Here is a 26,765-nt window from a genome sequence, read left to right on the forward strand (position 1 = left end):
GAGTATAATATGTGGTCAATGTCGGGTAGCCGGGTTCCGGGGGGGTAAGAGATGCGACCGGAAACTCACTCTCTCTCTCTCTCTCTCGCTGTGTTCTTAGGACTGACTGAGAGAACTTTAAATCGTATCAAAAGGCTTCCGATTTCGTAGTTGCGACATGGCGGCGCTCCAAGGGCTCATTTGTTTGGTCCTACACAACACTAGTGCGTGTTGTTCCCTCTGTCTCTGTGTTTTGTGGACTTTTAGTACTGTTAGCCTATCAGCAGCTGTGGATCCTGTTTCCGGGGCGTTCTGTCCTTACCTTTCCTAACCTGTATGTGTGTGCGCGAATTGTTAGTGATTCATATTTGTTTGTTTTTTGCAACACCCCCCGAATGCTCAATTGCAAAGACCGCATCCACCACGATCGATGTTGGCCCGTAACTGGCTTTGACATATGTACAGCTGTAGTTTAAGCCCCGACCCGTGGGGGGGTGACGGTTGTGGCCAATCGGGCGGGGATATCATTAAAAATGTAAAAAAGATGCGACTCCACCAGCGGTTTCGTCTCAATTGACATTGGCATTGTGTGGTTGGTTGTGTTGTCCATCGTGCGTTTCACCACGCATTGCACACCTCGCTCGCATCCCATAGACATTTTGGGCCACTCTTTCCACCATCATATCAAACCACCGTGACCCCCGGGGGAAGGGGCCCGAGGCATCAACGGGACCGGGCTCAATAAAAACACACGTGCTACAGAAACTAGGAGAAAAAATTTAAAACATTAAAACGGTGTCTCCCGGCCGGATCGGACTAGAAAAAGCGCGCTGTAAAAGCGACACAAATTAAAATTGATTAAAAGTTCAAACGAGTGGCGACAGTAAAATCCTTTGGCCACGCGGTGATCGAAGGAAGGAATAAAATGTTGCTTTCGGGCAACAAAAATACAACCCGTAAAGAGAGAAACAAATGGGACCAAGTCTTCATCCCATAAAAACAGCTCAAAGCAGAGCAGAGGCAGCCGGAGCCCTTGCTGCGTGTGGCCGATGGTGTCCAGCGGTTCGTGTGTCGTGTCGGTCAGTTAGTCGGTCAGTTAGTCAGTCGGTGTTTCAGAGTGTGTGTACCATGTGTATATTATATGCTTCTCGTCTAAATGATGCTTTTTTATCTAATATCACAGACAGATGAAGACCGTCAGGGTCAATAGCAGGGGGTTGGGGTGTGTTGGTGGTGGTGAGTGAGGTGGGTGACCGATCGGTCGGAAGATGATGATGAATATCGCTTCTCTCTACCTCTCGTCGCTCGGTCTCTGTCTCCTTACGCCAGGGCGGCCGTCATGTGATAGAGCTGCATCAGCACCTGCACGTGGATCGGCAAGCAGGAGAGCCGATCGTGCGTGTTCGAGTCCATCGCCAGCCAGGACAGCAGGTTGTAGCCCTCGAGCACGTACCGCAGCACGTCGGCCGTGATGTTGGAGTCGAGCGGATGCTCGGTGGACGATTGGTTCTGCTGCAGCGGGTCGTCGGTGTTCTGCAGAATCGTGGGACTGTGCAAGTGCAGCGCGGTCCGCAGAAACACGGGACACACGTTCTCGAGATGCGGGCACGAGGACCAGAACCACGCCGGCATGCGACCCGTCGGTGCCGTCGACACCAGGTACCCTATCGCCAGCGGTTGCTGCAAAACTACACCGACCTGTGAAGGAGAGTGACGAAAATGAGTTCCCGGACGGTAAAGGCACGCGTGCGAGTACCAACCTCCTCGGAATCTTGCGAACCATAACCATCGCGTGACCCGGCACAGTTCGATCCACGCTCGCCCGGGCTCTGCTGGTTGCCTTCAAACTGCGACGGACTACCTGGCCGAGAGTGCGTCATGTTGATCTGCTGCATTGGCAAATCATCTGCAACGGTGAAGGAAAGGATGATGAGCCGGAAGCTCGAATTGGGTCGCGCGGCAGACACTTACCCCAGAAGTTGAGCAAATCGCCGGCACCCAACATGTTGATGCCATCGTCATCGTCGTCCCCGTCCATGATGACCATGTTGAGATCCTCGTTGATGTCCAGCTCTCCTATGACGCTGAACGATGCTTGCGCAGACTGAAAACGATCGGAGAACAGCATGATCAGATCACCTTCAGCCTCGGGGTACTTATTCTCCTTCTCCACCGGCGATACTGACCTGTGCCTTGGCGCTCGTCGGGAACACGAGGATGTGGGTGCAGGTGGCATCCTGTGGCGTCGAGAGGGCCGATTGCATCGATCGCTGGCTGAACCGTTCGTCCGGCGTAAACTGGTCCGACATGACGCGCAAATCGGAATCGGGCTCGAGCGTCACCAGGCACGCACTGAGGATGCTCGGAACGGAGATCGGGTGCATCAGCGAGCACTGTTCGCAGATGTCCTTCAGGTGCTTCGAGGCCCGCTGCAGGTTCGGTTTGCTCAGCAACCAACTCCACCCCTTCAGCTCACCGTGCCCGATGCGCCCGATTCGGCCCACGACTAGCCGCCACGGTTGCACCGTTTGCGAAATCAGTCCCAGGATGAAGTCCATCAGCTTCTGCAGTCCGTAGCGTCGGGCCGATGCTCGCTTCCGCCGTGCCCGATTCGGAATGTCGATGTTGATCGTGACCGTCTCGAGGAACTCGCCCCGATCGTCGGTAGCGACCGCCAGCAGCCAGCTCTGGTCCTCGCTCAGGCAGTAGCTGCAGTACATGATCGAGCACTGCTGCTTGATGCTCGTTTTGCCGAACGATTCCGTGTTTTCGCTCTTCTCGCAAGACTTGGCCAGCACGTACGGTGGTGTGTACAGCCGGTACGGCACGCGGTTCTTGTCATCCTTCCCGCGAATGAACTGCTCGGCGTTGGCGGCCGTGCCGAACCCGGTCAGGCTTTTGACCGTGTTACTGTGGGCCAGATACTTGCGGCTCTGCGAGAAGACACTCAACGCCAGGCAGCGCATGTGATCGCTCAGTCGCAACCGATTCCTGCTGCGTCCCAGCTCGAGAATGCTTTCCAACGAAACGATCTGTAGCGACGCAAAATAGTTAAATTAATCGCGGTTCGATGGCCACCTTCCGTCAACCCGCGCTTACCTGCACGCTGATGTTGCTGCGGATCGATTCGGGCACCGCATTCAGAATGTTCGAATAGCAGCGCAACAGCGACAGACACGCGAGCCGCTCCACGTCCGGAGAATCGTTGCCACAGGTGAACGGTTCCACGATGTACAGCACGATGTGCGGCGGATCTTTTCCGTCGTCGTCGATCCGCATCGCTTCCGAAGGGCTCGACGACGAGGCGTTCAGTTGGTCGCGATTTTCTGCATCTACCAGAGGGAAAGAGAGATCGTCAAATCCGGATCCGTTCAGTCACGAAAATCTAACGACTTACCATGATCGAACTTCGGGGTGTTCGGTGCTTTATCTCCCGGTTGCGAAGGATCGGGAGTGCTGGGCGGTGGCGGTGGCATAGGGCTCTGTCCGGGAGCAGCGTCCCGGTTGGAGGTCATCGAGCCACCGCCACTGCCTCCACTACCACCACTACCACTACCGCCCGGACCGAGTGATGACGACGAAGAACCACTGCCGCCAGCTCCGGACGACGACGAAGACGACGAACCCGTGGCGTGATGGCTTTCGGGCGGATCGAGCAGACTCTTGTCCGACGGTACCTTCGAGAGGTACGGGGCCAACTGCTGCTGGCACGTTTGTGCGTACAACCTTAGCAGTTCGTTCAGCGCCGAGGTGGACCCGAAAGCCCCGGAGGCCGCTCGGCCGGTCCCACCGTTGCCTCCCGTAGCACCGTTTCTTCGCTGCTGCTGATCGACGCCCATATTGATGAACCACTCGTCGAGGTTGGAGTTTTGCGTTTCCTTCAGCACCCGCTGGCTGCCGACCCGGAGCACTCCGTCCCAGCCCTTGATGGGCGTGTGGCGCCCCAGTTTGCACATCTCATACGTCGTGCTGAGCTCCTTGAAGTAGGTGCGCACCTTCGCCACCACATAATCATTGTCCGGCACGATGGCCACGTACGCCACGTCCCGCGGGTACGAGTACGGTTCGAGGAGCAGCTTGTCCCAGTAGTGCAGGGCGTATGGGGCCAAGGACAGCCAGTCCTTCTCGTAGCCCACGATGAGCGACGGGATGGGCTGCGGTTCGCATTGGCCCGTGCCACGCCCGGCTAGACGATGGAACTGACGCCACGTCAGCGGCCCCTGTATCGTGTACGGAGCGTCCCAGAGCCGCGTGGTGCACTTCTTGTGGAACGCGTCCTGCAGCAGCGGTTGCATCGACTTCATCATCCGCACAATGTCCTGATTGCTCTTCGGACCGCCCGCTCGCAGGAACGGCCACTTGTGCACGTTCATCACGCCCCGCAGCGTGCCGCCCTTCACGAGCGCCGTCGACGACGAAGACGCACCGCCGGCGCTGCTGCTGCTGTTGCTATTACTTCCAACGCCGGCCACCGACGATGGCTGATGGTCGAGGTCCATCTTGCTTTCGTTGATTGCCTGCAGTCGACCCTGCTCCAGCGCCATGCTGATCACATCGTTCGCGTCGACGTACTCCAGCAGATGCACGGTCGCCCCATCGGCCGCTCCCCGGCCATACAGGGGCCCCCGGTATCGGCTGACCGCCCGGTGGATCGAGTTGCTCGAACTCTGCACCATCGAACACTGTTCCCGTAGCAGATCCATCACCTTCAGTGTTAGTGGTAAACTTTCACAGCTGCTGCTGCTGCTATTGTTGCCGGCCGTGGCCAACGCGCTGCTGCTGGTCCCCGTACCCGTCGTTCCCGCACTGTCTGCGGCGATTCCCTTGATGGCCTTAGCGCTGCCATTGAGGAACTCGAACAGTGAACTTTTCTTGTGCACCGACGGATCCTCGGCCATGCCCGTGATCTCCATTTCGTCCTCGAAGAACAGGCCTGCCCGGTGCGCCATCCGCCGGTTAACGACCGCACTGAACCCACACTGGCAATCGATCGGATCCTCGTCCAGGTAACCGTTCTGCAGACTGTCCGTGTTGATCGTGATCGCCCCTCCATTCGCAGCGTTGTTGTTATTGTTGTTACTGTGGCCTCCACCGAGACCCAAGTGCGCCAAAATACCACCCGACGATCCACCGGTCAGTTTCGCGAGACGATTTCCGGCATTCGACCCACCGCCACCGCCACCTGTCACCGAACCCTCGCTACCATCGTTGCCGGCCACCACGGAATCCATCCAGTTGGTACCGGGCAGCGCATGGTACAGGCCACTGTCGGCGCCGCGAATATTGCCCACACACTTGGCCCCGGCATTGCACACGCAGAGCGTGCAGCTCTTGAAGTTGTGATCGCGGAAAATGTTGAGTGCCGTATCGTACAGCAGCATGTTGACGAGCAGCGCGTTTGTCTCGATCGTCGTCACCGTGGTGGCCGTCGTCGTCGATCGGCTACCATTCACTCCGGTTCCGGCATGTGTCGTCTCTCCGTTTAATGCCATATTGCCCGTCAGCCCTCCCGGGAGCCCCACCGCCGTCAGCGGTCCCACGTTTGAGCTCAGTGGACCGGACGGTGTGAGTGGACCACGCGATCCGGGTCTTCCGTCACCGCCGTCGAGATGGAACTGTTTGCTGTGGTAAGGCGAAGGCGTCGGCACGCTCGAGTTGGCCGGACTGGCGGTGGCCACGTCGTACGGTGGGGGCGGCAACAGGGGTGTCGTGCGCCGGAAGTTCATCGGATTCGGACTGCCGGCCGCAGCGCCACCGAGTGGCGATGGGTACGGCAACGGGCACGATCCCTGCGGTGTCGGGACACGCATCGACCCACCGGGTGTGGCGGGTGAAATCGGTGACATGCCTTGGCGCAACGGAACCGGAATGCCACCCATCGACGGATGAAATAGTCCACCGGTGCCGCCGGCTGGGGAAGGGCTCAGCATTCCGGCGCCACTTCCCATGATTCCGCCCGGTAGCGAGTTCACGGACGGTGGCCGCGAGTGAGGCTGCGATTGAGTTCCCTGTGAGGGCGGATTCGAGTACGGGTGGTGGCTCACGGTACCGTTCAGGACGCCCAGTCCGCCCAGCATCGAGTTCGGGGTGTTTAGTGGCTGCGGAACCGTCAGCGAGGTTTCCTGTTTAATGAGCGGTATCAAACCGGCCACCAATCCAGAACCCACCACACCTACCGGCGGATGGTGGCCTATGTGGTGCGCACCAGGGACTACGCTTGGCGTGCTCATATGACGTCCGGCACTGTCCGCCTGGGAGTGAGATTGCTGCTGCTGCTGTTGCTGCTGCTGTTGGTCCTGGTGCTGTTCCCGTTCTTGCTGCTCACGCAGCAACTTCTGCTTCTCTCGCTCGGCCACTGCCTTTTCTTTCTGCTTCTGGCGCGTCGATTTGTACACGAGATTGGTCGAGGGGCCAAGAGGTCCACCAACCGGCGCTGGCTGGGACGACAACTGACTCGGTAGGTTTGGCAGCGGGGCGTACTTTGACGACCCGACGTACGAGCAGATCGTCGGTGGAAGAAAAACAAACGACCAATCGTCGATCGGTTCCTCCTGCGGGCTGCCCAGATTCGGCACGATGCTCGCACCGACCACCGAACCGGCCGAGCCGAGTTGAGCAGCACCACCGCCCAACCCACCGACGGACGTCAGCGACATCTGCAAGTCAACCATCGTGTCGATCACGATGCCACCGTCCGAAAGGCAACCGCCACCGCCGGGACTCGAGTTCGGGTGCGGATCGAGACTGGGCGGTGTGGGGAACATCTGCGACAGCTCCTTCGGGCTCAGGATGCCCGTGTTGACCGGGTGGTGGTTCGAGTGCGGGTACCGTTTGCCTTCCTCCGAGAACCCACCGCTGCCACTGCTGCTCTTGTTCGAGCCCGGCGGCGTATTGTGCATGTCCGCATCGTCATTGAACGGTCCACCGTCGTCGAAGATTTGATTCAGATCGTCGATGGAAGGCTGCAAATCTTGATCCGTCAGCAAACTGTAGCCACCGCCCTTGTCTTCCTTCTCCTTCTTGATCTCGTGCTCCCCGAGCAACGCATCACCACTACCGACGCCAGTGCCAGCGCCGTCTCCCGATCCATTGTTCGATCCTCCGCCGTTCGCAGTACGATCCCCGTCGCATCCCATTTCCAGCTTGATCTGTCCAAGCAGCAACCCGCCGCCACCGGAAACGCCACCACCCAGCAACGATCCATTGTTGCCCAAGGAAGCGCCATTGTCACAGCCACCGGCACCACCACTGTTGTGATGTTCGGAGAACCGGTGGTCGGAGCCTTCCAGTCCCTTCATCAGCAAGCTGTTGCAGCCGGTGCCGGGGCCCGCCGTACTGCCAAATCGGGTCCGCTCGTTGGCGTACAGATCGAGATTCCGGATTTGCCGCACCAGCCGGTTCTCCTCCGCTGCCAGTCGCATCCGCTTCACGGGATGGTTCATCCTAGTTAGGGGAGGCAAGAGAGCAAGTGAGTTGAAATGAAGCGTCCAGGAACAGGGACGGGACTGCGGGCCACTTACCAGGCATCCACCGAGCTGTAATCGTAGAGGAGCTGCGAGTTACAGGGAATGTCCTCGCACTGGAGCGTTTCGTAGTCCTTGCAGTAGAGCGATGGCCGCTTCAGCGACTGGAGCATCTGCACGATCGATTCCCGCTTGCTGGCCAAATTGTTCGCCAGCGCCGTCTGGTGCGCGGTGCTGTACACGCTGTGAATGCTCGGCGTCATCGGCACTCCACCGCCGCCGGCACCGAGGGCCGACTCCGATCGCACCTTAAGGCCACCGCCGCCCACCACCGTGCCGCTGCTTCGGGGTGATGCTTTCAGTTGGTTCAGCGAGTTGTTGCTGCTCGCGGAGCTGTTGCAACTGCTGTTGCTGCTGCTGCTGCTACTGCTGCCGTTGTTGTTGCCAGCGGAACTGCTCTGCTGTTGCTGTTGCTGCTGCTGCGCCTGCTGTTGCTGCTGCTGTTGGTGTGATGCGCCGGTGGGATCGGACGACCCAAGGCCCGTCGTCGCCGTCGTCCCACCGCCGGGGCCTCCTCCGCCGCCCGGATGAGACGGTGTGTGGTACGGTGAGGCGGTGATGCTTTTGCTATCATGCTGATCCGTTGGCGTCGGGGCCGGAGTGTTCTTGTCCAGATGATCCAAACACGGCGTACCCGGCTGTACGCTGCGCGGATTGTTCGAGGCCGGCGGGTGCGGTGACATCGTCATCAGCTGGGGAAGAGAAACACAACGGTAATGTCACCAACCGCAGGGAGCATCGCGCAGATTTTAAACCGTACCTGATCGCCCGACGGTACCGAGGTCGGCTGTGAAACGGATGACGGTTGCATCGGTGACGGTGCCGCACTGGCCGGTGAACCTTCCGACGGGAGTGGGTGAGAGTCGCCTATCGACAGCGGGTTCCGACAGTAGGACGGTGGGCCACCGTACGGTGTGGTGCTGCCGGCATTGCCAGAGGTCGCGCCACCGCCGACACTGTTTGATGAACATTTTTGGTTGGATCTGCAACAAAACGAAGTTCGGGGTGTGTTAGAGCGCGAGAGGGAATCAATCCGATCGCCAACGGCGTGTGCAGCAGGTATCGTTGCCCCAGAGAGAAAGAGAGAGCATGTGGCACCGCCTTATGGTAAACACAAACAATGAAGTGTACAGAAACAGGGAAACACCGAAAGGCCACGAGAAGAAACCACTACACAGAGGGAAGAGTCACCGGTAAAGCCGGCCAGGCCAAGCCTAGAGAGAGAGGAAGCGCGCGCCCATAAATCCCCATAAATAGAGCTTATCTTTAATGTTATGTTACAGCGGGAACGAAAACCGAAATTAAACACCGATCCAGTGCCCACTAACGCGACCGTGACCGCGGACCGAAAAAAGGTTCCTTTTTATAAGAAAAAAAACCATTAAACACCCAGGATGATGTAGCTGCCGTGAGCCGTGAGCCGTGTTATCGGAAGAGGAAGGTCACAACGGGCGGGCGAAGTGCGAGTGGCAAGTTTAGTTAGTCCGATGATGCCGACTCGTCGTCGTGGACCTCTATTTACATTGCCGAAGCTAGTGTGGGTGTTGTGTGTGATGGCCCCAAAGAAATTCCAGAAATTAGCGATGGCATGTGGCGTTATCCCCCGGGGTCCCTGGGAAGCTGAGGTTTGGGTGGGTAGCGGGCAAGGAAGAATCGGGTAATTGCGGGTGCTCCAGATGGGCTAACAGATGGGCGAGTAAGCGAAGCGAAGCGATGGCACTGGCCACCCACCCGGACATGATATGGAAGCAAGAGCGAGCAGGTGCCGCGGATTCCAGGCATCAGATGATAGCGTGTGGTGGCGTGTCTTGCTGGAGGGTGTCTGGTGATAGGTGCGCGCCGCCAGGGATCATGTGTTGGGTGTAAGTGTATGTGTTTGTAAGTAAACAGCGTCCCAGGCTGGCTGTTGGTGGTGGTGTGGTGACGAAGGGAAAGACCCTCCCCCCCCCGGGTTTAGCGCTAGACAACCAACCTTGGACAGGAGTCGGCCAGTTCGAACGGATCGGCGGCTGCACCGTCACCGGAGCAGACTGCAGCACCAGCGTTGTTCGTCGCAAGGCCCGTTGCTTTCATCCCGGCACCCACAGCAGCACCAGCAACAGCAGCGCTAGAGAGGCTTGGCACCGGGAACCCGGCACGAAACAAGGCTTCCTGCGGTGGTCGCTTATGAAACGCGATCCTTTGGGGCCGGTGGTGATGATGGTGGTGATGGTGGTGGTGATGATGGTCCTTTGGAGTACCACCGGCAACGACCACCCCGCCGTAATGGTGGTGATGGTGATGTGATAGCTTATCACCACGGCCACCACCGCCAACACCACCAGGAAGGGAACTGGCCGAAAAAGAGGAGACAGTGATGGTAGGTGGCTTGACGGCACCGTGAGGATAATGACCGGTTACTAGGGAACTGGAGGGAATGGAAGGAATGGACGGAGGATAGAGACCCAAGGCAAGGCCACCACTTGCCGCCGTCAGCATTTGGTGCTGCTGGTGCTGCTGGGGCTGAGAACTGCGTCCACCAGCCAAGGACGAGGAGAGGAAGGCTGACGACGACGACGAGGACGGAGACGCCGCCGATGGTCCCTTGCGACACCTGGAACCCGGAATGCAGATACAAACACACAGATACGTACGTCGCGCGCGCCACAGCAAAGCCATACACATAGTGCGTGTCGTGTGTGCGTGCGTTTCATTTTATTTTATTTTTTTGTTTTTGGCACAAGGATGTGCACGCACAGCGACGCGACGCGAAAAGTAGAGAGAAAGAGCGGGAATAAAAGATAAGAAGAAAGGGAGAGATAAAATAGGTGGTACAACATAAACGATTACACAGAGAAAGAGAGAGGGAGAGAAGCGAGACGACACATGAAAGAGCAAGAGAGCGAGCGAAGGAGAAGTGATCCCACGAGCGAGTGGGCTCATGAGATGGGACGGGCACAGGCAGCACGCGCACACGGGGAGCTAGTGATAGAGGCGGCCCCCGTTGGGCCCCGAAAGGATGAAGAGCTGAAGGATGTCTCTTCGGGGGACTTTGGTCGGAAATGCCATCGACGGCCATCGTGTTAACGAGAATGATGAAACAATGGAGCTTAAACACAGTCGTCAACAACAACACAGAGCTTGTTAGAGGCCGCCCCGTTGCAGGCGGCACGCGGCGGAAAGCGACGGGAAAAACGGACGGATGAAAGGTGTGTGGGATGATCTTGCGAAACAGTAACGACACGCGACACGCGAATCGAGGGCGCGCACAGTGCACACTACACTGCCCGGTTCCGGCCACTTACTTGATGCAGATGCAGGACATCTTCGCCGTCGGGTTGCAAATCTCCCAAACCGACGAGTTGCCATTCGCGTCTACTCCGTTGGCGGCACCGGACGAGTTTTCATCTCCGCCACCCGTACCGGCCGTTCCTGACGCGTTGCTGCTGCCGGCATTTCCGCTGCTGCCGACGCTGCTACTGCTGCTGCCGTTGTCCTTTGGTTCGGTTTTAATCGTTACTGCGCCGGTGTTGCTACCAGCGGACGGTGATGCTGTCGTCGTCGTCGTCGTCGTAGTTGCGCCTGCCGCTGCGCTGCCAGCCGGTGCGTGCATGATGCAGTCCTGCCAGACACGCTCGGGCAGTATGACGGCGGCCGATTTGTTGATCAGGGCCGAGGACATGCTGTACGGGTTGCCGAGATCGTTCGAGGGCGATTCGGGCACCGTGAGCGGTGGGGTCATCATCGACTTGTGGTTCCGGTGCTGGTGGTGATGCTGGTGCCGGGCATTGCCATCGGTACCAGGACCAGGATTCGCGACCTCCTTCGAAGCCGCCATTTGATTGTTGCCCGTCGAATTGACTGTCGAAGGACCGCTTGATCGTTCGGTTTTGATCTCAAGCTCGGCTTTCACGGATGCCGCCGCCACCGCGAAGGTATTTTGATTGTTGTTGCCCTGGACGGCGGCCTTAGCTGCCGATTCATTGACCGCAGCATCATCGTTTGCTGGCGATGGCGGCTGGGACCAATCGTCCATGTCCGTCACCAGCACGTACTTCGAGGGGTAACGCATCTTCACGCCCCCGATCATGATCTCCACGATCGGTGGCACCGAGTCCGCACTGTCGCTCAGGCTGACACTCTTGTTCGAGATCGGATAGAACGCGCTCCAGTCGTCCAGTACTTTCTGCGTCTGCGGATCGCTCGTCTTGTAACTTTGGCCGGTAAGCGTCGCCGCCAACCCGAACGGTGCCAGGATGACGGACCGTGGCTTCGAGTGGGTCGGTGGTGCGGAACTAGAACTTGCGTTGCCGCCTCCGACAGCCCCAGCACCGGAGGACGGTTGTCCCGGAAGGGTCGCTTCACCGCCGGCACTGAAGCCCGTGGCTCCCGGAGCCGCCGATCCGGAAGTGGCACCACCACTGCCGGGTGGTGTTGTTGTTGCTTGTTGCGCTTGCGCTTCCTCCAGGTGCTTCATCATCAGTGGCCGCACCGGCGGGTGCTCCCGGATGTCCATCGAGGCACACACGGTACTGTCGCCGTGCACGAAGAACGCAAACGAAAACGACGGATGCAGTGAGCTGAAAGAGAGCGAGAAAGTGACCAAAGGGAGTGTCCATTAGTGTGTGTTGTCGGGGAACTGGTTTCAGCTAGGCGCATGCTAATGGGTAGTGTCGGTGGTGGAACGAGGATCGATTGCATCACCGTGCCTTCAGCAGTCGATCTCAGAGGTCCACCGTTCGATCTTGGAAACGCGCCTTTCTATCCCGACGGAAAACTTAGCCATGCCCTTCGAGCTAAGCCTTCCACTGTTGGCTAACATTGGGATCGGCGTTTCCGTGCAGTGCGCGATTGGGGAGAGGAACTCTTTCGGGGGCCGGGTACGAACCTTTTGCCAAACACTCGCTCACTGTTGGAGCTCGGCTGAACGAACCACCTGCCAAGCCGCACCACGTCCCGGGATAGGAGGCATCTAGAAGTGAGAGTGAGAGAGAGATAGAGTTAACGAGGGAACCATAAACACATCCGGTACGACCGGACAGCTGGTGGCTCAGCCGATACGCACCTTTCGATCACATTATGCAACGCCTTGAACAGCAGCGAACGGCACTCGTAGGACAGCCCATTCTCCCAGGATCCTTTGTCGCCGGCTTCTGTAAATGGAGAATAAGTAACCGTGTTTAGTGGAAACAAACTCTTAACCTTTTGATGGGTGTCCCCCTAAAAAGAAACTGAACTCTTATCATTAAATTTAATTGCTCCTCGGACAAGTTCCACCGAAAGCAGAGCCCGGTGGCAACAAATTGTCCAAATCGTCCAATGTCACGAGCACCCCTGTCCACTCGGAGGACAAGGAACTGGAGGTTGAGGTCGATACACCGTGCCACGTGAGTGGCGCGCAAACGTGACCCATTGCAACTGACGCTGACGATCGATTCCCTCCTCAGCCAATCTGGGGACATCGTTTTTTTTTTAACGCAAACTAATTCAAACTGCCTTTTAATAGGTCCTACCCGCCCCACCAGCAATCCCGTAAAACAAACACGACACAGAAGCAACGCGCGTGTCTTGAGACAATTTTTAATGTCTTCTTCCTTCCGTTCTGTCCTCGCCCTCCGCAAAGAGTTTCCCGGGGGCTTCTCGCCTTCGCCGAGCTTGTGTATCAAGGTTGGTGCGCCAGCAGCCAGTCAGAGTCAACCCCGCCGAAGGGCGCGGAACACACATACACCAATGGCCAGACCAGATCGTAACCTTCTCGTCGGCTGGCTGGTGGCTGGTGCAGAGCAGTAGCGTGCGGCACAACAGGTTGGCGAAGAAATGGGACTCGCGCGGTTGCCGCGAGACCACCGGCCGGGGTGCCCGGGTTGTGTGTTGGGTCTCGCTTTCTCGGTCAATTTAATTATCCAACAAGAGAACGAAAACACACGCCAATGACGACGACGGCGCGACAGCGGCTACACGCGTTTCCCCACGCTGGCGGGACACACTTTTCCCAGCCCGCGCGCGCGGCGGCCAAAAGTAGGTTAATCGAAGCTGCACACCACTACCTTTTCGGTGGCAGTTTGGTGACGCGTTTGCCCTTCACTGAAGAAGGATTCTCGTGGTTTTCCTTTTCCGTGGGCACACCAGGAGCTAAGGCTTAATTCTTTGCGACCAAGGAATGCTGTCCTCGAAGGTTCCAAAAAAACACCGTCACCTATGGGCGTGGTCTGGACCCAGTTCGCCGACGGGCCACCCACCAAAGACGAGCCGCGAGCGAGAAGAAGAACGGCGTGTGCGCGCACGGCCGGAGGATGATGTCCTTTTCCAGTGTGGGCAGAGGCACAGCTAGTAGCTAGTAGATTGATGACGGTCAAAGACACGCGCGTTTTAGAGCCCGGAGTGCCTATCGTGTAGCGACTCTTCCAGTGGCCCAAGCAACGGACTAACACAGCGTTTAATCGATTTTGAACCCGCGCTTCGGTGGGATGATGGTTCCACTATCGGTCCGAGGCACTCGAGGAAGCCGGCCGGCTAAGAATGCACCAAGTGAGGGCCTCCCGATCGATGCTAATTAGATTTTCGGTCCCGATTCCGCGTGCCAGCCTTTGTTCTTTGTTCACTTCGAATTGGACGCACAGACAAGCGCCGATGATGGAAGGGAGCAACTACCACCACCGGTTTGCCTTGGCATCAAAATATTGACCCCACGAGCCGGGACTTCCAGATTTGACACAAAGTAAGGGGGTGCTTCAGAGTTCCATTTTTACATTCAAATTTTCTTCCTTCAACCGCCGCATGGTTGTTGACCGCCCCCCGTCTGACACCCCCCGGCGTATGACCCTGAAACAAGAGCACACACCGGCCGTTCACAGTAGAAGTGCTCAGCCTTGAACCTGCCTATTTTCAGCAGCCGCTCCGCCGGTGGTTGGCTTGAATTGCGGGAAAACGGAAAGCGGTAATTGCCCGAAACGTTTTTTAACGTTCTTCGACCGTTCTTCGATCTACAAAAATACGATGCATTTAATTAATGGTTAAATCTGTAAACTTACAAAACCTTCATTTGCCTGGAAAAAACAAATCGGTGAAAGAATTGCGTGCCGCCAATGCCAATGTTTACTGCGATTTCCATTTCTCCCGCGTGACGTCACGGTGCATATGGTTTTTTTCTTCCTTTCTTCTTGATCCTTTTCTATGCTCTTGACAGCCGGAGAAACGCGAACCGCACATACGAACGGGTTCACCATCTCGTTGGTGTGAGTGCGCGTGAGATACCGTTCGCGCGGAGCGTGGTGAGAGCTGTTATCTCACTGCCTACACACAAGTGCACGTTGGCATGACAGTTGAGAGAGAAGGCAAGCGAGAGAGAGAGGGCGACCAAATGCCTTCGCGTGCCTCAAATAATTGCTCGATTTTTCTGCTCGATGAAGGGCACACACAACACACGCACCGCGAACGATCGGACGTCGATGATCGGCCACGAAGGGTGGTGTACAGGGTGAGCCCCCGCCGCTAGAGAGCGCTCTGGAGAGCAGACAAAAAACTTGATTTTCCTGTTTTTACTCCCGTTTATTGCGCGGGGTGGCGCGCGCGCGACGGACCGCCGTTTGTTGCTGGAGCAAACAAATTCACACCAAGCAAGTACCGCGAGAAACGTGTGCGTCTCGCGCTCGTGCCATCTCGCCTTCTCACTCGCTCTGTCTCCCGTTCTCTTCGGTCGCAAAGGGGTGTGCGGTGAGAAGCTGATTTATTGCCGCCATCGCCAGCTGCGATGGTGCTGGTGAGAGAGCGCGTCTCCGCGAGCAAGAGAGAGTACCGCACGGCGGCGGCAGCGAGCGACGCATTCCATGCTCGCTGTTGCGCGCACATCGCACGCACACATGTTTGGGGCGCTCGCGGATACGCAGCTTTGCGGAGTCGACGCCGACGGTAGGCGGCGGCGGTGGCGGCACGCGAAAAAGGAATGTCAGGGTTTCCTTCCGTGACGGTCGCACAACGTCGCTGTATGTGTGCATCACTCGCAGGACAATACAATCACAGAGGATTGTCACACGATCGATCGCCAGCTCCATGGACACTGAAAAGATCGCGATCCACGCCGCCGCGATGGCATCTTTTTATCGGCCTGGGGCCAATTGATTTAGAAACTTCAAAACAAACCACTCACCCAAAAGGCCAATAATGGTTTCCTCGCAGTTATTTACTCCTTGCGCCGGGCGTTCTAATGGGGCGCGTGTTTATCTCCATTTTTTCCTCTCACACGGCGGTGGTGGTGATGAAGATCCACCGCGCGATGCGGTGCTCTAAATTTAGCATCAACACACCGCACTCGCCCCCCCATCACTTCGCCGCTCTCTGAGCGATCAGGGAGATCATCGTCAGGCCCTCCCGCCGCCGTGGCACGACGATCCCATAGAAGGCTACATTTTTATACTCGCGCGCGAGAACCGCGCACCAACCACACGACACGACGCGTGCGGCGGCGGATTATGCCTCGTTTTTTGCTATATTTAAAAACGTGCTAATTGCATTCGGATGAAGCTGATTATAAGCAGACGCGCTAGCTGTGCTGTGCTGTGCTGTGGTGGTGAGAGGATCGCCCATGTTGTTGTGATCGTCGCCGTGTGCACCAAAGAAATTCACCTCGTTCGCGTGATGCACAGAACGAGTGCCCCGTCTTTCAAAGCCTATTGATTAATTGCGCGGGGCGATTGCGTTCATCACCTGCGTCACCACAATGGTGCTGCAAGTTCCATTGTGCAATGGAAATGAAAGATTCCATACCGTTCGGCCAACAAGCGCAACAATGCGTCGTTTACCTTCACACTGAATGGAACTGATTTTTCACAGGTGGGCGAAAAAGGAACGGCTCCGGAATTCGGTGGTCCCCCACCGGGAGCACCTTTAACCTTTTGAGGGAGGCAGCTACACCACCTCCAGAAAATGGCGGATCGGTTTTTTTTCCGGAAGCCAAAGCCTACGAAAATGGGAGAGGAATTTTCTGGAAGCGACGGCCCAAGGATTCCTCCTCCAGGGAATTTGGTGGGTAGGAGGCGGCGGGCGACGGGCGGTGCGCCGATTGATTTGTTCGCTCCCACAAACACCGTCGTCGCGTGGCACTCCCACACACAGTGACAAGCGTGGTCCTCGCTTCCGGTGCGAAAAAACGGAAGTGCGCCGTTCTAAACACCGCCGGCCTTTTCGTCCTACTTCGCTCTCTCTCTCTCGCTCGCTCTTCACACGGCAATGGCCATGGACAGTGCGATGGAAACCGGAAAAGAGAGGTTCAAATTAGTCAACAACATACCGGTAAACAGGCCGCCACCAGAAGACGCGCAGATTCCACGATCACGGGAGAGCATGGACGGAAGACACAACAAGTGAGAGAGGCACATGCCACGGCATTTTGAGCAAACATGCGCAGACACGCTCCGGCCGTCTCTCGCGCTCACTTTTACAGCAGGGGGTCCTTACGGCAACCACCAACACGGTGTTCTCGGTCGGGAACGCTATTTTTCCCGATCGTTCCGGAGCAGGCGTATCGATTAGATATTTTTTCGCCCGAAGATGGCCAACGTAACGACCAATCGTCGCGGTGTGGGTGGTAGACATCGATTTGGCAGGCTTCATGGTGGAGAACTAAACCCCCTTTCCAGAGCACCGATGATTACCAAAAAGTAATCACTTTGAAGATAGAACATTAAATTGAAGAGTGGAAAATAATATCGCACAGTGTGCCCGAGGCAAGGAATGCCGAATGTGTTTCGCGCGGTGTGGAATCTCGCAATGATCGACCTTGACATTTGCGCCGGAAAATGTCTTCATCGTCCTCTTCCCACCACACAACCGGCCACCGTTCGAGAGAGAGAAATGTCCCACTTTTTAATTTATCATCAAGAGACGATGAGCATTTCCTACTCCCTGGCCGGCCCACGAAGCGCACGGCGGAGACGTGTTATGTTGATGTTTATATGTCCACCCCCCGCCGGCCGCTGGGAGGTTTGTCGATTTCCGAATTACACATACAAACACACACCGTAATGCACAATAATGCACTATGCACCGCTCTTTGCGGACCAAAGTAATGGCATAAAATTAGAAAGCAACAGAATCAGACGGGACCGAGACCCACCGGCCTGGTATTAAAAAAATAACGGAAATATCATCCTCATTCCTGATTGACACACCGGATGCCGGGTCTGGACACTTTCTCACACATGTGTCACTCATCAGCGTGGCCCCCGAGGTTCAACCACTACTCGTAGTGACGGATTCTGAACGTAAAAGTTCATCCTCGTGGCCATTGAAAGCGCAACGAACTGAAAACAGGTGGCACACGATGAAGCGGATTATTGATCCAATCCGGGGCACCCGTCATTCAGTGCGAGAGAAGCACAAGAAGGGAAGAATTAAAACTGCACCAACAAACGGTGCATCTCCCGTGCCCCCCGACAAGCAATGCAGTTTTTGACTGTGTCCAATCGATCCTTTTGCCTGACGTTGAGACCATAGAGGGCTTGAATTAGGGAATTTTTAGCGTGTCCTAGAATCGGCCCCTTGAGTTTAGCGAATAACCGGAAGTCACATGGTCAAACGTCGGCCAACACTCAAATATTATTGTTCGTTGCCACAGTTTGGCCGGTTCGAAAGAATTCATTCCCGTTCCCGTTACTGTTTGGCCACAATCCGAATCCGAATGTGTCGGTGAGACTCGACCAGGTCAGACGCACTTTTCGACCGACCGGAAGTTGCAATAGGATGCCAGAGCCTCGGGCCGGCGCAACAGTTCATCAACAAACCATGCGTGTGGTCGTCGTGTCGGAAATCCGCACTCTTCAGCACACACGCCACCAACACCGCTAGAAAGAGGGTGGAAGCGACAGAAGCTACTGCTACACCCTCTGTTACACCACTTCTCGTTCGCTGCTGGTCGCGCCGGACACCCGAACATGAAACCGGTTTCTGGGGGTCTCCGATGAAGCCCACAATCTGCCACGGTCCCGAAAAATTCGCTCCCCGAAAACCGGGGCCCGCTGGACGCGGAAGTCTAGCTTGGGCCCCCCGCCGGATGTTGGTCCACGCCCCTCTATCCGCGGGTCGTAGATTAGAAAAGCCTTTCGTAGTGGTGGTGGTGGTGTGGCCCCACGATGTGCTCTCTCTCGCTCTCTCTCTGTTGCTGCCCCACGGCTGGTTGAAGGGTTGAGAGTTGGGTAACGGCACACGCAGACCGCCGACGAGAGTAACGGATATCTGGCCGATCCGGTGGTTGTTCTGTGTGCTGGGGTTTCCGTTCCAGCGCTCTAGGTGTCTGCGAACCATTCACCATCTTCACCGCGAAACGCTGTGGCTCGGTTTGCGCAATGTGCAACGGACCCCAAACGCCGTTCTTCTCTTCGCCGTCATTCCCTTATGTTCTATCGTGCCGTCTCTTGCGCCCAGCCCATGTGGCGAAGGCGATGTATCCGACGGAACCGCGAGACTCCAGACAGCGGATCAGGGGTTTAACGAACTCATCGCCGTTGCCCTCCCACAAACAGGGCTCGGTCCGAGAGCTGTGGGAATCGCGGCCCGCGCCCCGGACCGATACTCCTTTACTAAACTCCCACAAATGGTGGGTTAAAATTTTTGGAGGGTCTCTACTTTTTAACCCTCCCAAAAACCCTGGTAAATGGGTAAGAAAGGAGGGACTTGAATGTAATTGGCGAGCTGGCAGATCGCACGCAGATTGTTTCGCGGAACTTATGCCCCGCGCTCTGGTTGCAGGACAAGAAACAGGTTTTGGTTTTTGGGGAAGGGCGCACCGAACTGTGCTGGGGGGGACGACTTCGGGAAGGTCGGGCGATGATGGAAACGGAAACAAATCCCCATACTTTCCTTCGTTAGCCGGATATGGACAACTAATGGTGGCGGCGGCGGCGTGTGGGCAGCGTGAGAGACAGACAGAGAGGGAGCGAGAGAGCGAGAACAGGACCGCACCGCACCGAGAGGCATGCAAAAACGCGCCGGTAAAACCTGTTAGCCTTGAGAGGTAAAACCTTCCTCGGCACATGAAAAGGTGAACTTTGAGCAACTTCTAGTCCAGCACCGCGGCCAGCCAGTGTGTGCGTTGTGCGCGACCCACGGTCAATTGATCCCTTTTTTGCACTGATCACTTGCACGCACCTTCAAAATGTCCTTGTGCTTCGCAGGGAGGGCGGCCCCATCCCCCAGGATCGGATCGGAACTTACCGGACGAATTGAGCAGCTCGGGAGCGACGAGTTCGGTTAGGTCCGGTTCCTCGCCGTACCAGAAGATCCACAGCTCCTTGGCGGCGGTCAGCGAGAGGGGTGGGTGCAGGACGGACCCACTGTTACCGGTGCCCGGGATGCTCATGTCGAACATGCTGCTCGGGTCCGGGTCGAGCTTCGGTTTTGGCTTCGGGGCGGCCACCCGCCGCCACACGCACAGGATATCGACGGCGAGACATTTCGAGTACGAGCGCAGCACAGGATCGTCGAGCGGATCGCTCGACGCGTTCGGGCGCTCACCGAGCACCAGCTGACGCCATCGTATACCGCACAGATCGGCCTAGGGAAGAGAAACGGAAGCGACAGAAGACAAACGTTAGTAGTTGTAGGGTTATTAATTTACGAGCGTTGTTGATAAACTTTAACGGCAATTTAATGCGGCCTCTGCCGACGATCACGCTTTCGAGAGTCTCTTTGGACTCCCCAGCTACTACATATTTTTCCAAACGATCATTTGCCACACATTCGGATCTCTCGGCTTGCAGATGATGATGCTGAGCTTAGGGGGGGCCGAGAGAGAGCCCTGTCGCAACGAGCGTGTGGACCTTAATTTCGACCAGCTCAAAGAAGAAAAACGTGTCCATTAATTTCCCCCCAAGATTTGCTGCTCCAAAGCGATAGGATCAATAGAGAAGCCGCTCATCATTACATCACCGCGCATCACTGATAGCGAGAGCGCGGCGTAGGTGTCGGTGGCCTGTGCCGCAAGACGGCCCATGGTGAATGGGTGTGCAGAATATGGGAAGCGAAGCCCACTACTTTGGCCCCACCACCGGGCGGCGCTGCTATGCTCCATGCTCTCCTAGACCGCGCGCGCGAACGCGAAGAGAACCAACGGATCGATCGATGGCAGGCAGAATGTGAACGAACCGCACACCGATGGAAAGCATAAAATCGAGGACACACCACCCGCTTCAGGGGGCCGGAGCCGAGGGAGCACAATGCACACACAGGGCGCACAGGTTCGTTGTGTGCACTGGAGTGTGGTGGTGTTGAGCAACACAGAGAGAGAGAGAGAGAGAAAGAGCGATCGAACTCGCTCATGGTAGCGCGGAGAGCGAATGGCTGCAAATGTCAAAAATAAAAACAGTGGCCGCCGCCGCGACGCGACGCACACCGACGCGCGAAGAGGGGTCCCTAAGCAGCATAAAACGTGCGCTCCCGGAATGAGCAACCTGGCGGCCACGCTCCAATGGGAGAGACGATCGGCGACAGAGGGGCGAAGGCGATGATCGAGAGGAAGCGCGAGAGAACCCCACGGGCGGCCGGTGTGTGATGGCACGCGCAATCCACGCCACGGGGTAAGAGGGACCGAAAACAATGGCAGGACACACGGCGCACGCCAGAGAGAGAGAGAGAGGCCAATTTAAGGGTGCTTTCGAAACCCCGAAACGAGAGGAATCGTAATGGGGCAGTGCTACGAACGGCACGCACACCACACCTGGCGCCTAAATAATAGTTAGTGGCCAAGCATAGAGCGTGCGACCAATACAGCGAGACACGGGCACGACGGGTAACGGAGTGTTGATCTCCCACCCGCTGGCGGGGCCAAGCGTCAACAGCGAGGCGCGCACGACGCGATGCAATCGTCGGGCTCTTGACGTAAGAAAACTAACGACGACGAGATGGGGTGACCACAACGAACAGTGCTTGGAGGGAGGCTTGGGGGGGCGCCGTGCATCGGCGGGGGCCAACACATTATATTACGCATCGCAATTTGCCAACACTCGGCGCGGCCCCTGGCGAGGAATCGAGATCGTTACCGATGTCACACAAAATCAATGGCCTCGAGTCCTTCAAAAAATGTGATAAGAAGCGGGTGCAAATGGTTGCAAATTTTCGGCACCCCATTTTCCATCGGTCGAACGAAACACGACCGACTATAACGTGTGCTGTTGTCGTGTGGCGCGGCGAGTGGACATGCGCAAAAGTGGTGTGCCCCATCATCATCGTCATCATCATCATAACTACTGACGCGCGGCGGAACGCGACGATGGTTGCCGTGGCCTCATCAACCATCATCGCACATCCGAGAGATGCCCAAACGTTGGTCCTTGAGTGTCCTTCGAGCGTCGGAATGGAACCGATGGAACCGAAGGAACCTCGAAGAAGAGAGCCTTTGGACATCAAACGATGAGTTTGATTATCATGCACGACATAAGCATAATTATGGCCAGCAAAGTTGGGCTGTGAGTTGAGTGACCTCATGGACATCAGCATCAAACAACCGGATAACGGGATGTCCGGATGCAACATTTGGGATTCTGGACAATAGGGTACCGCGAGAGAGGCTTCCTTCCCACAGCGAACGGAACAACACACTAATGACGACGATGATGGTGGTGAGTAGTAAACCGTGAGGAAGCGGCAGAGCTTTTGCCGAAGGGAGATTCAGTTTCCCGTCTGTTTCTGTTTTGCCGCCGTTTCGCGGGGCCACACACTATCTTGGTGGAAGACGCGCCGCCGCCGCCGCCAACATAGGTCGTTGGCCGTGCACCGAAACGCCGTTCGCTCGCCGCGTTTTCCGAGTGTTCCGACTCTTCTCTCGCTGCGCTCGCTTGGGTAGTGTGGTGGCTGGCACAAAAGTAGTACAATACACTCTTTTCCACGGGTTCACTCCCCATCAACGGGTGGGAACCGCAAGACACAAGAGCGCAACGGCCGCAACCGCCGTCCCAGTTTCTTCCTACGTTGCTTCGTTCCGAGAGGTACGGTTCGCTGGCTTTCGATCTACCGCAAGCGAAACCAGCGTCAGGCGCTGTGTATTTGTGCGTTTCTTCAACCGTATCCCCGCAGCGGAGCGGAGTTTCTTCGCCGTACTCGCGGGCTCCGAAGAGGCCTCTGGCCTGGCGCTGGAAAGCCCTGGTGGTGAGCAGTGAAATACCACCCCTTCGAGGAGGAAACGAGGCCACACACTTCTTTTGCCGTTGCTGCAGTTGGTGCAGCTCCGAATTCAAAGCTAGAACCGACTGCTGACCGCTTCTCCTGCTAAATGCTTGTTCACACATAAAGCGTGAAGAAAGAGCGAACGCTAACAATACGGATGAATGGAACGATGAACGCAAAAAGGATCACGTCAAACAACGCGATCGAATCAATTGGTGTTGCAAATATGTACACACCACAAACACTGCGGGTTGCAACGAGCAAAGAAACAATAACAACCCACAAACGGGTTCTGCTGGACCTCATCAGTCAGCAATCCTGACAACAAACCAAGTGGCCGCGCAATCGAAGAAATGCGAAACAATCGCATCAGTTTTTTGCCTCTCCACTTGCTGGCGCCCGGGTCATTGACGGCAACAATGATCGCTGGGGAAAAGGGGGGAACCTCTTTACTGCATCTTAAGATTCATTCGCCACGGATCGTTTACTACGTGAGAGAGAGCGAAGGGGGCACGACGACCGGGCGCATAGAAATTGAACGGAGCGAACAGCGCAAATCATAGGCAAACAATGCACTACAAACACACCACACCATCACATGAATAAGGCATTAAAAACATAAAATTACAAGAAGCCAGTGATAATTTCCACATTCGTAAACTAATTCGTGAGATATAAATGAAGGAGCACAAGTTGGAAGATAGCGAAGAGATATGCAACTTTTGGGGAAACTTCTTTAACTATCTCTGAACACCGTAACGAACGACCTCACAAGAAAATCATCGGCTTTTTTAACAGCACCGAAAACACCTTTCAACATCCATTCCTGCGGCATTAGTAGGACCCTCTCGCCGAATCAGGCCAAAGGAAAACATATCGTTTAAAAATTCCAAGTTTTTGAGGAACATTTCCCCTTCTAGGAAGGGTCCAAAACATATGTCCCCACCACGGCAAAGAGATGCGCCGCGGTGGGCTTGTTACAGGAAAAATCCTGCACTGCTACGCTTTATCGCGCCCATTCAGTGATAGCAAACCCCCACACCGAGGGGGGTGGCCGCCATTTGGCAAGGCTTTTTGGCACACTCTCTTGCCAAAGATAGCTTGGGTGGAATCTTGTTGCAGCGATAGGCGATAAAAATGACGTCGAACTGACCGACGACAACGACCACAACATACACGAGACGGACGGGGAGGTGACCACCCACCGACCGGCCAGCCACCCAGCCATCCAGCCAGGGTCATTCGTGTGTCCGTGTCCGTTCGCTAGGCTGATAAGACGCGGCCCGTCAAATGTCAGTCATGGGAAACTGATAAGATGGAACACCACCGAGGCACGCACGCGCGATGCTTTCTCACACAGCGTGCAAAAGTGCGAAACATTACCACACGGAACCTGCACGGATTACTGCACACTCCTGCCTTCCGTACCATGTTCTGATTTCGGAGATCCGAGGGCGCCCGCTTGTGGTGGTCGTTGTGGCGGTTGGCTTTCGATTTCGAACACAACGGTGGCTGGCCGCCACCGCAGCAGATAGTGGACGATGCCCGTTCCTTATCGGCGTCGTCGTCGTTGTCGGTGGAGCAGATAAGCGAAGGGTAAATACAGGCACGAGGCGCCCGACCCGCGGAACCGCGGAACCACTTGTTTGACCGCCACAAAGTGGCTTCCGTCTCTGCGAGAGCGCTTGTAAATTAGTGGTTTCTTTTTTTTTATTAGACCCATATTATGCGTGCTCGCAGTGTCCACCAGCATAATGTAAGCGGCACAGAAGCCTGAAAAATTGTAGCTCGCTTCCTCGCTGGTAGAGTCCAGCTGTTGGCCGAAGGGCGGCAGTAGTTTGGATGTTTGTTTTGGGATCGTACCATTGCGTCGTATTTACACAACAACGTCAAGGACAGTCTTTTCGAAGTGGCGTCTCACCAACGATCACGTTTCGCTGTCTTTCTCTCTACGGGGACAGTAAACGATAACATGGTTACGGTGGGACCGGGAAGGAACTTACCAAAGCGAAAAAGTTCGTGTGGCAATCTTCCAAACTGGCGCCGTTAGTTTGGTGATTCTGGTGCGTCATGCTTGTGTTGTTGTAACGATCATTTTCTTACGCACGAACAGATAAATAGAAGAGGGTTGCTCCCGATCGGGTGTGGTGGTTGTCGTTTGGGCCCTGTGTTGTGGGTTCACTGCGGGAACTTGAGCACACTCAGACACAGAAAAACGGGCACGCACGGAAACACAAACAAACTACTACACAACACACTTCCACTGCGCGTGGTAAATATTTTTGCCGTTTGGCCTGGCGAGAGCTTATACGGTAGAATAATTTAAATATTTTTACTTTGCTCACGGCGGCGGCCAGAGAGAGGGTCACTGCGGCCCGGGGCCCAGGCGGAACAACTTTTCGGGTCGCGCTTCACCGTAAACACACATTGGCACACGCACACACACTGAGACACGGTGCACGATTGCACTAACAACATCACCCAGCGCCCGGCTGAACGGTGAACGGCGAAGGCACACGGCGGCGGCTATCGTCGTCGTGCATCATCTTTTCGCTGGCTTTTACAACAGTGTGCGCCGCAACACCGCGCACACTTTCTCTTTTCCCTATGCCTATTGCTTCTTTCGATCCACTTCCCTGTGGCTTGGTTGCCTTGGAGATAATTGCATTTCAGCTTCCGTCGCCCCGCTCTCTTTCGCCGCTTCGCTCCTCTATTATATTGCACACACTCCTCACTCACCACGGTTTTGCTACTTTCTTATGCGATGGGTAAATAAATAGACACTTTCACAATGCAGCCACGCACACACTCAGACCGGCCGGACTCAGATTCACACGAATACACTGCGGGCGGCGGCGGGCCGCTAAGGACAAGCGTGAAACACAAACACAGGTTAGACAGGCTACTACTAGCGCCGCGCATTGCCCGTTGTGCCGTCGGTCGTTCGCTTTCTCTCGGTCGGCACACAGAATCGGCCAGTCGGGTGCTGGGCGGGGGGTGGCGCTGAAAAAGAAGCCACGCAGCACAGCATAATCGATCGACCACTAACTAGACGACGGCCGCCGATTTTGGTGGTTGCCGCGGCGGTTGACTGCCCTCCGACTGCTCGGCAAAGGCTTGCTGCGTTCGTTGGTGGACGAGCGAAACGAGAACAAAGTATCGCACAATCACATGTCGTCTTCGTGGTGTCTCTGCTACATTTTCACTACCATCCTTTTACTTTTTTGGCGTTTGGCTTTTCACTGTCCTTGATCCTTGGGGGCTCTCCGAAAAACAAACACTTTACACCACACGTTAACACACAAAATTTTCAGTTCTGCTGCTGGTGACTAAACACTGCTGCGCGGAAGAGAAGATAGAGCGGACTGTGTGTTGTTGGTGGCGTTCGAGTGCGACGGGCCAATGGTAGAAAGTGTTACACAAATCGATGAACAACCACTACCGAGCGGGCCAGGCCAGGCCGTGTCCCCCCACGACTCGCGGCGACACTGTTACCGGCGGTGGGGGGGATGAATGCGCTCGCGTACGCCACCACACGGCCACACGGCACACACAGTGGCTGCGCCAAATTCGAGAAGGTCGATCGCGTCGACGACGGACCCCCCAACAGCACGCCCGTGTGTGCGTGAGTTGGTACCACGAACACTCGCTAATCACCACGCACACACGCGCGCGCGCCCTGTGGGTAAGAAGGGCAGAGCAACGCACCAAACACGGCATTTGAATTTTGATAGGTTGCTCCTTTCGCGGTATGCGTGCGCGCGTGCCGCTGGTTGTTACTGGATCGTTTCTCAAGATCATTACAACATTGGCAACAACGCATTACAGAGCTTCGTACGCACCAAACCAACAGCGGGGCGCTATGTGTTCCTTCACCCACGGGTGCTGTGTAATGTGGCTTACAATAGCAATAGCCTACTTAGCAGTCTCTTCGCACCGCACTGGTGGTGGTGGTGATTACGACCCTGTTGTGTCGAGCAACTATGGGCGCGCTATGATCAATTCCTCTCGCAACAAACATGTACCACAGAAAGTCTCATGTCTTTAACTCTTTCGCCCGCTCTCTCTCTCTCACCCAACACCCAACACAAAACAATATAGAGCCATCATCGTTCATCCGTGCTCACTAAC

The 26,765-nt window shown here is 56.1% G+C and overlaps 1 protein-coding gene across 1 annotated transcript; it reads right to left on the reverse strand.

Annotated features, from left to right (window-relative positions):
• Nucleotides 1-1,299: 1,299 nt before the first annotated feature.
• LOC131216144 (mediator of RNA polymerase II transcription subunit 13) lies at nucleotides 1,300-24,706 on the reverse strand. Its single transcript, XM_058210558.1, has 14 exons — nucleotides 24,638-24,706; nucleotides 19,689-20,028; nucleotides 12,547-12,634; nucleotides 12,370-12,453; nucleotides 10,787-12,061; nucleotides 9,475-10,095; nucleotides 8,263-8,485; nucleotides 7,500-8,194; nucleotides 3,377-7,422; nucleotides 3,079-3,311; nucleotides 2,166-3,011; nucleotides 1,951-2,083; nucleotides 1,740-1,885; nucleotides 1,300-1,677 (listed from the first exon to the last, which is right to left on the reverse strand). Exons 1-14 carry the CDS (start codon nucleotides 24,704-24,706, stop codon nucleotides 1,300-1,302), a joined length of 9,177 nt encoding a protein of 3,058 aa, XP_058066541.1.
• Nucleotides 24,707-26,765: the final 2,059 nt, after the last annotated feature.

The sequence above is a fragment of the Anopheles bellator genome, chromosome 1 (genome assembly GCF_943735745.2).
Source record: "Anopheles bellator chromosome 1, idAnoBellAS_SP24_06.2, whole genome shotgun sequence".
Lineage (NCBI taxonomy): Eukaryota > Metazoa > Arthropoda > Insecta > Diptera > Culicidae > Anopheles > Anopheles bellator.

Bases quoted from the DNA above. Each gene is read 5' to 3' on its own strand.
- LOC131216144 (XM_058210558.1), bottom strand. From the start codon at position 24,706: ATGACGCACCAGAATCACCAAACTAACGGCGCCAGTTTGGAAGATTGC. The intron at 12,454-12,546 runs GTGCGTATCGGC...TCTCACTTCTAG, and splicing joins TTGCATAATGTGATCGAAAG to ATGCCTCCTATCCCGGGACG. The intron at 8,486-9,474 runs GTTGGTTGTCTA...GTTTTGTTGCAG, and splicing joins CTGGCCGACTCCTGTCCAAG to ATCCAACCAAAAATGTTCAT.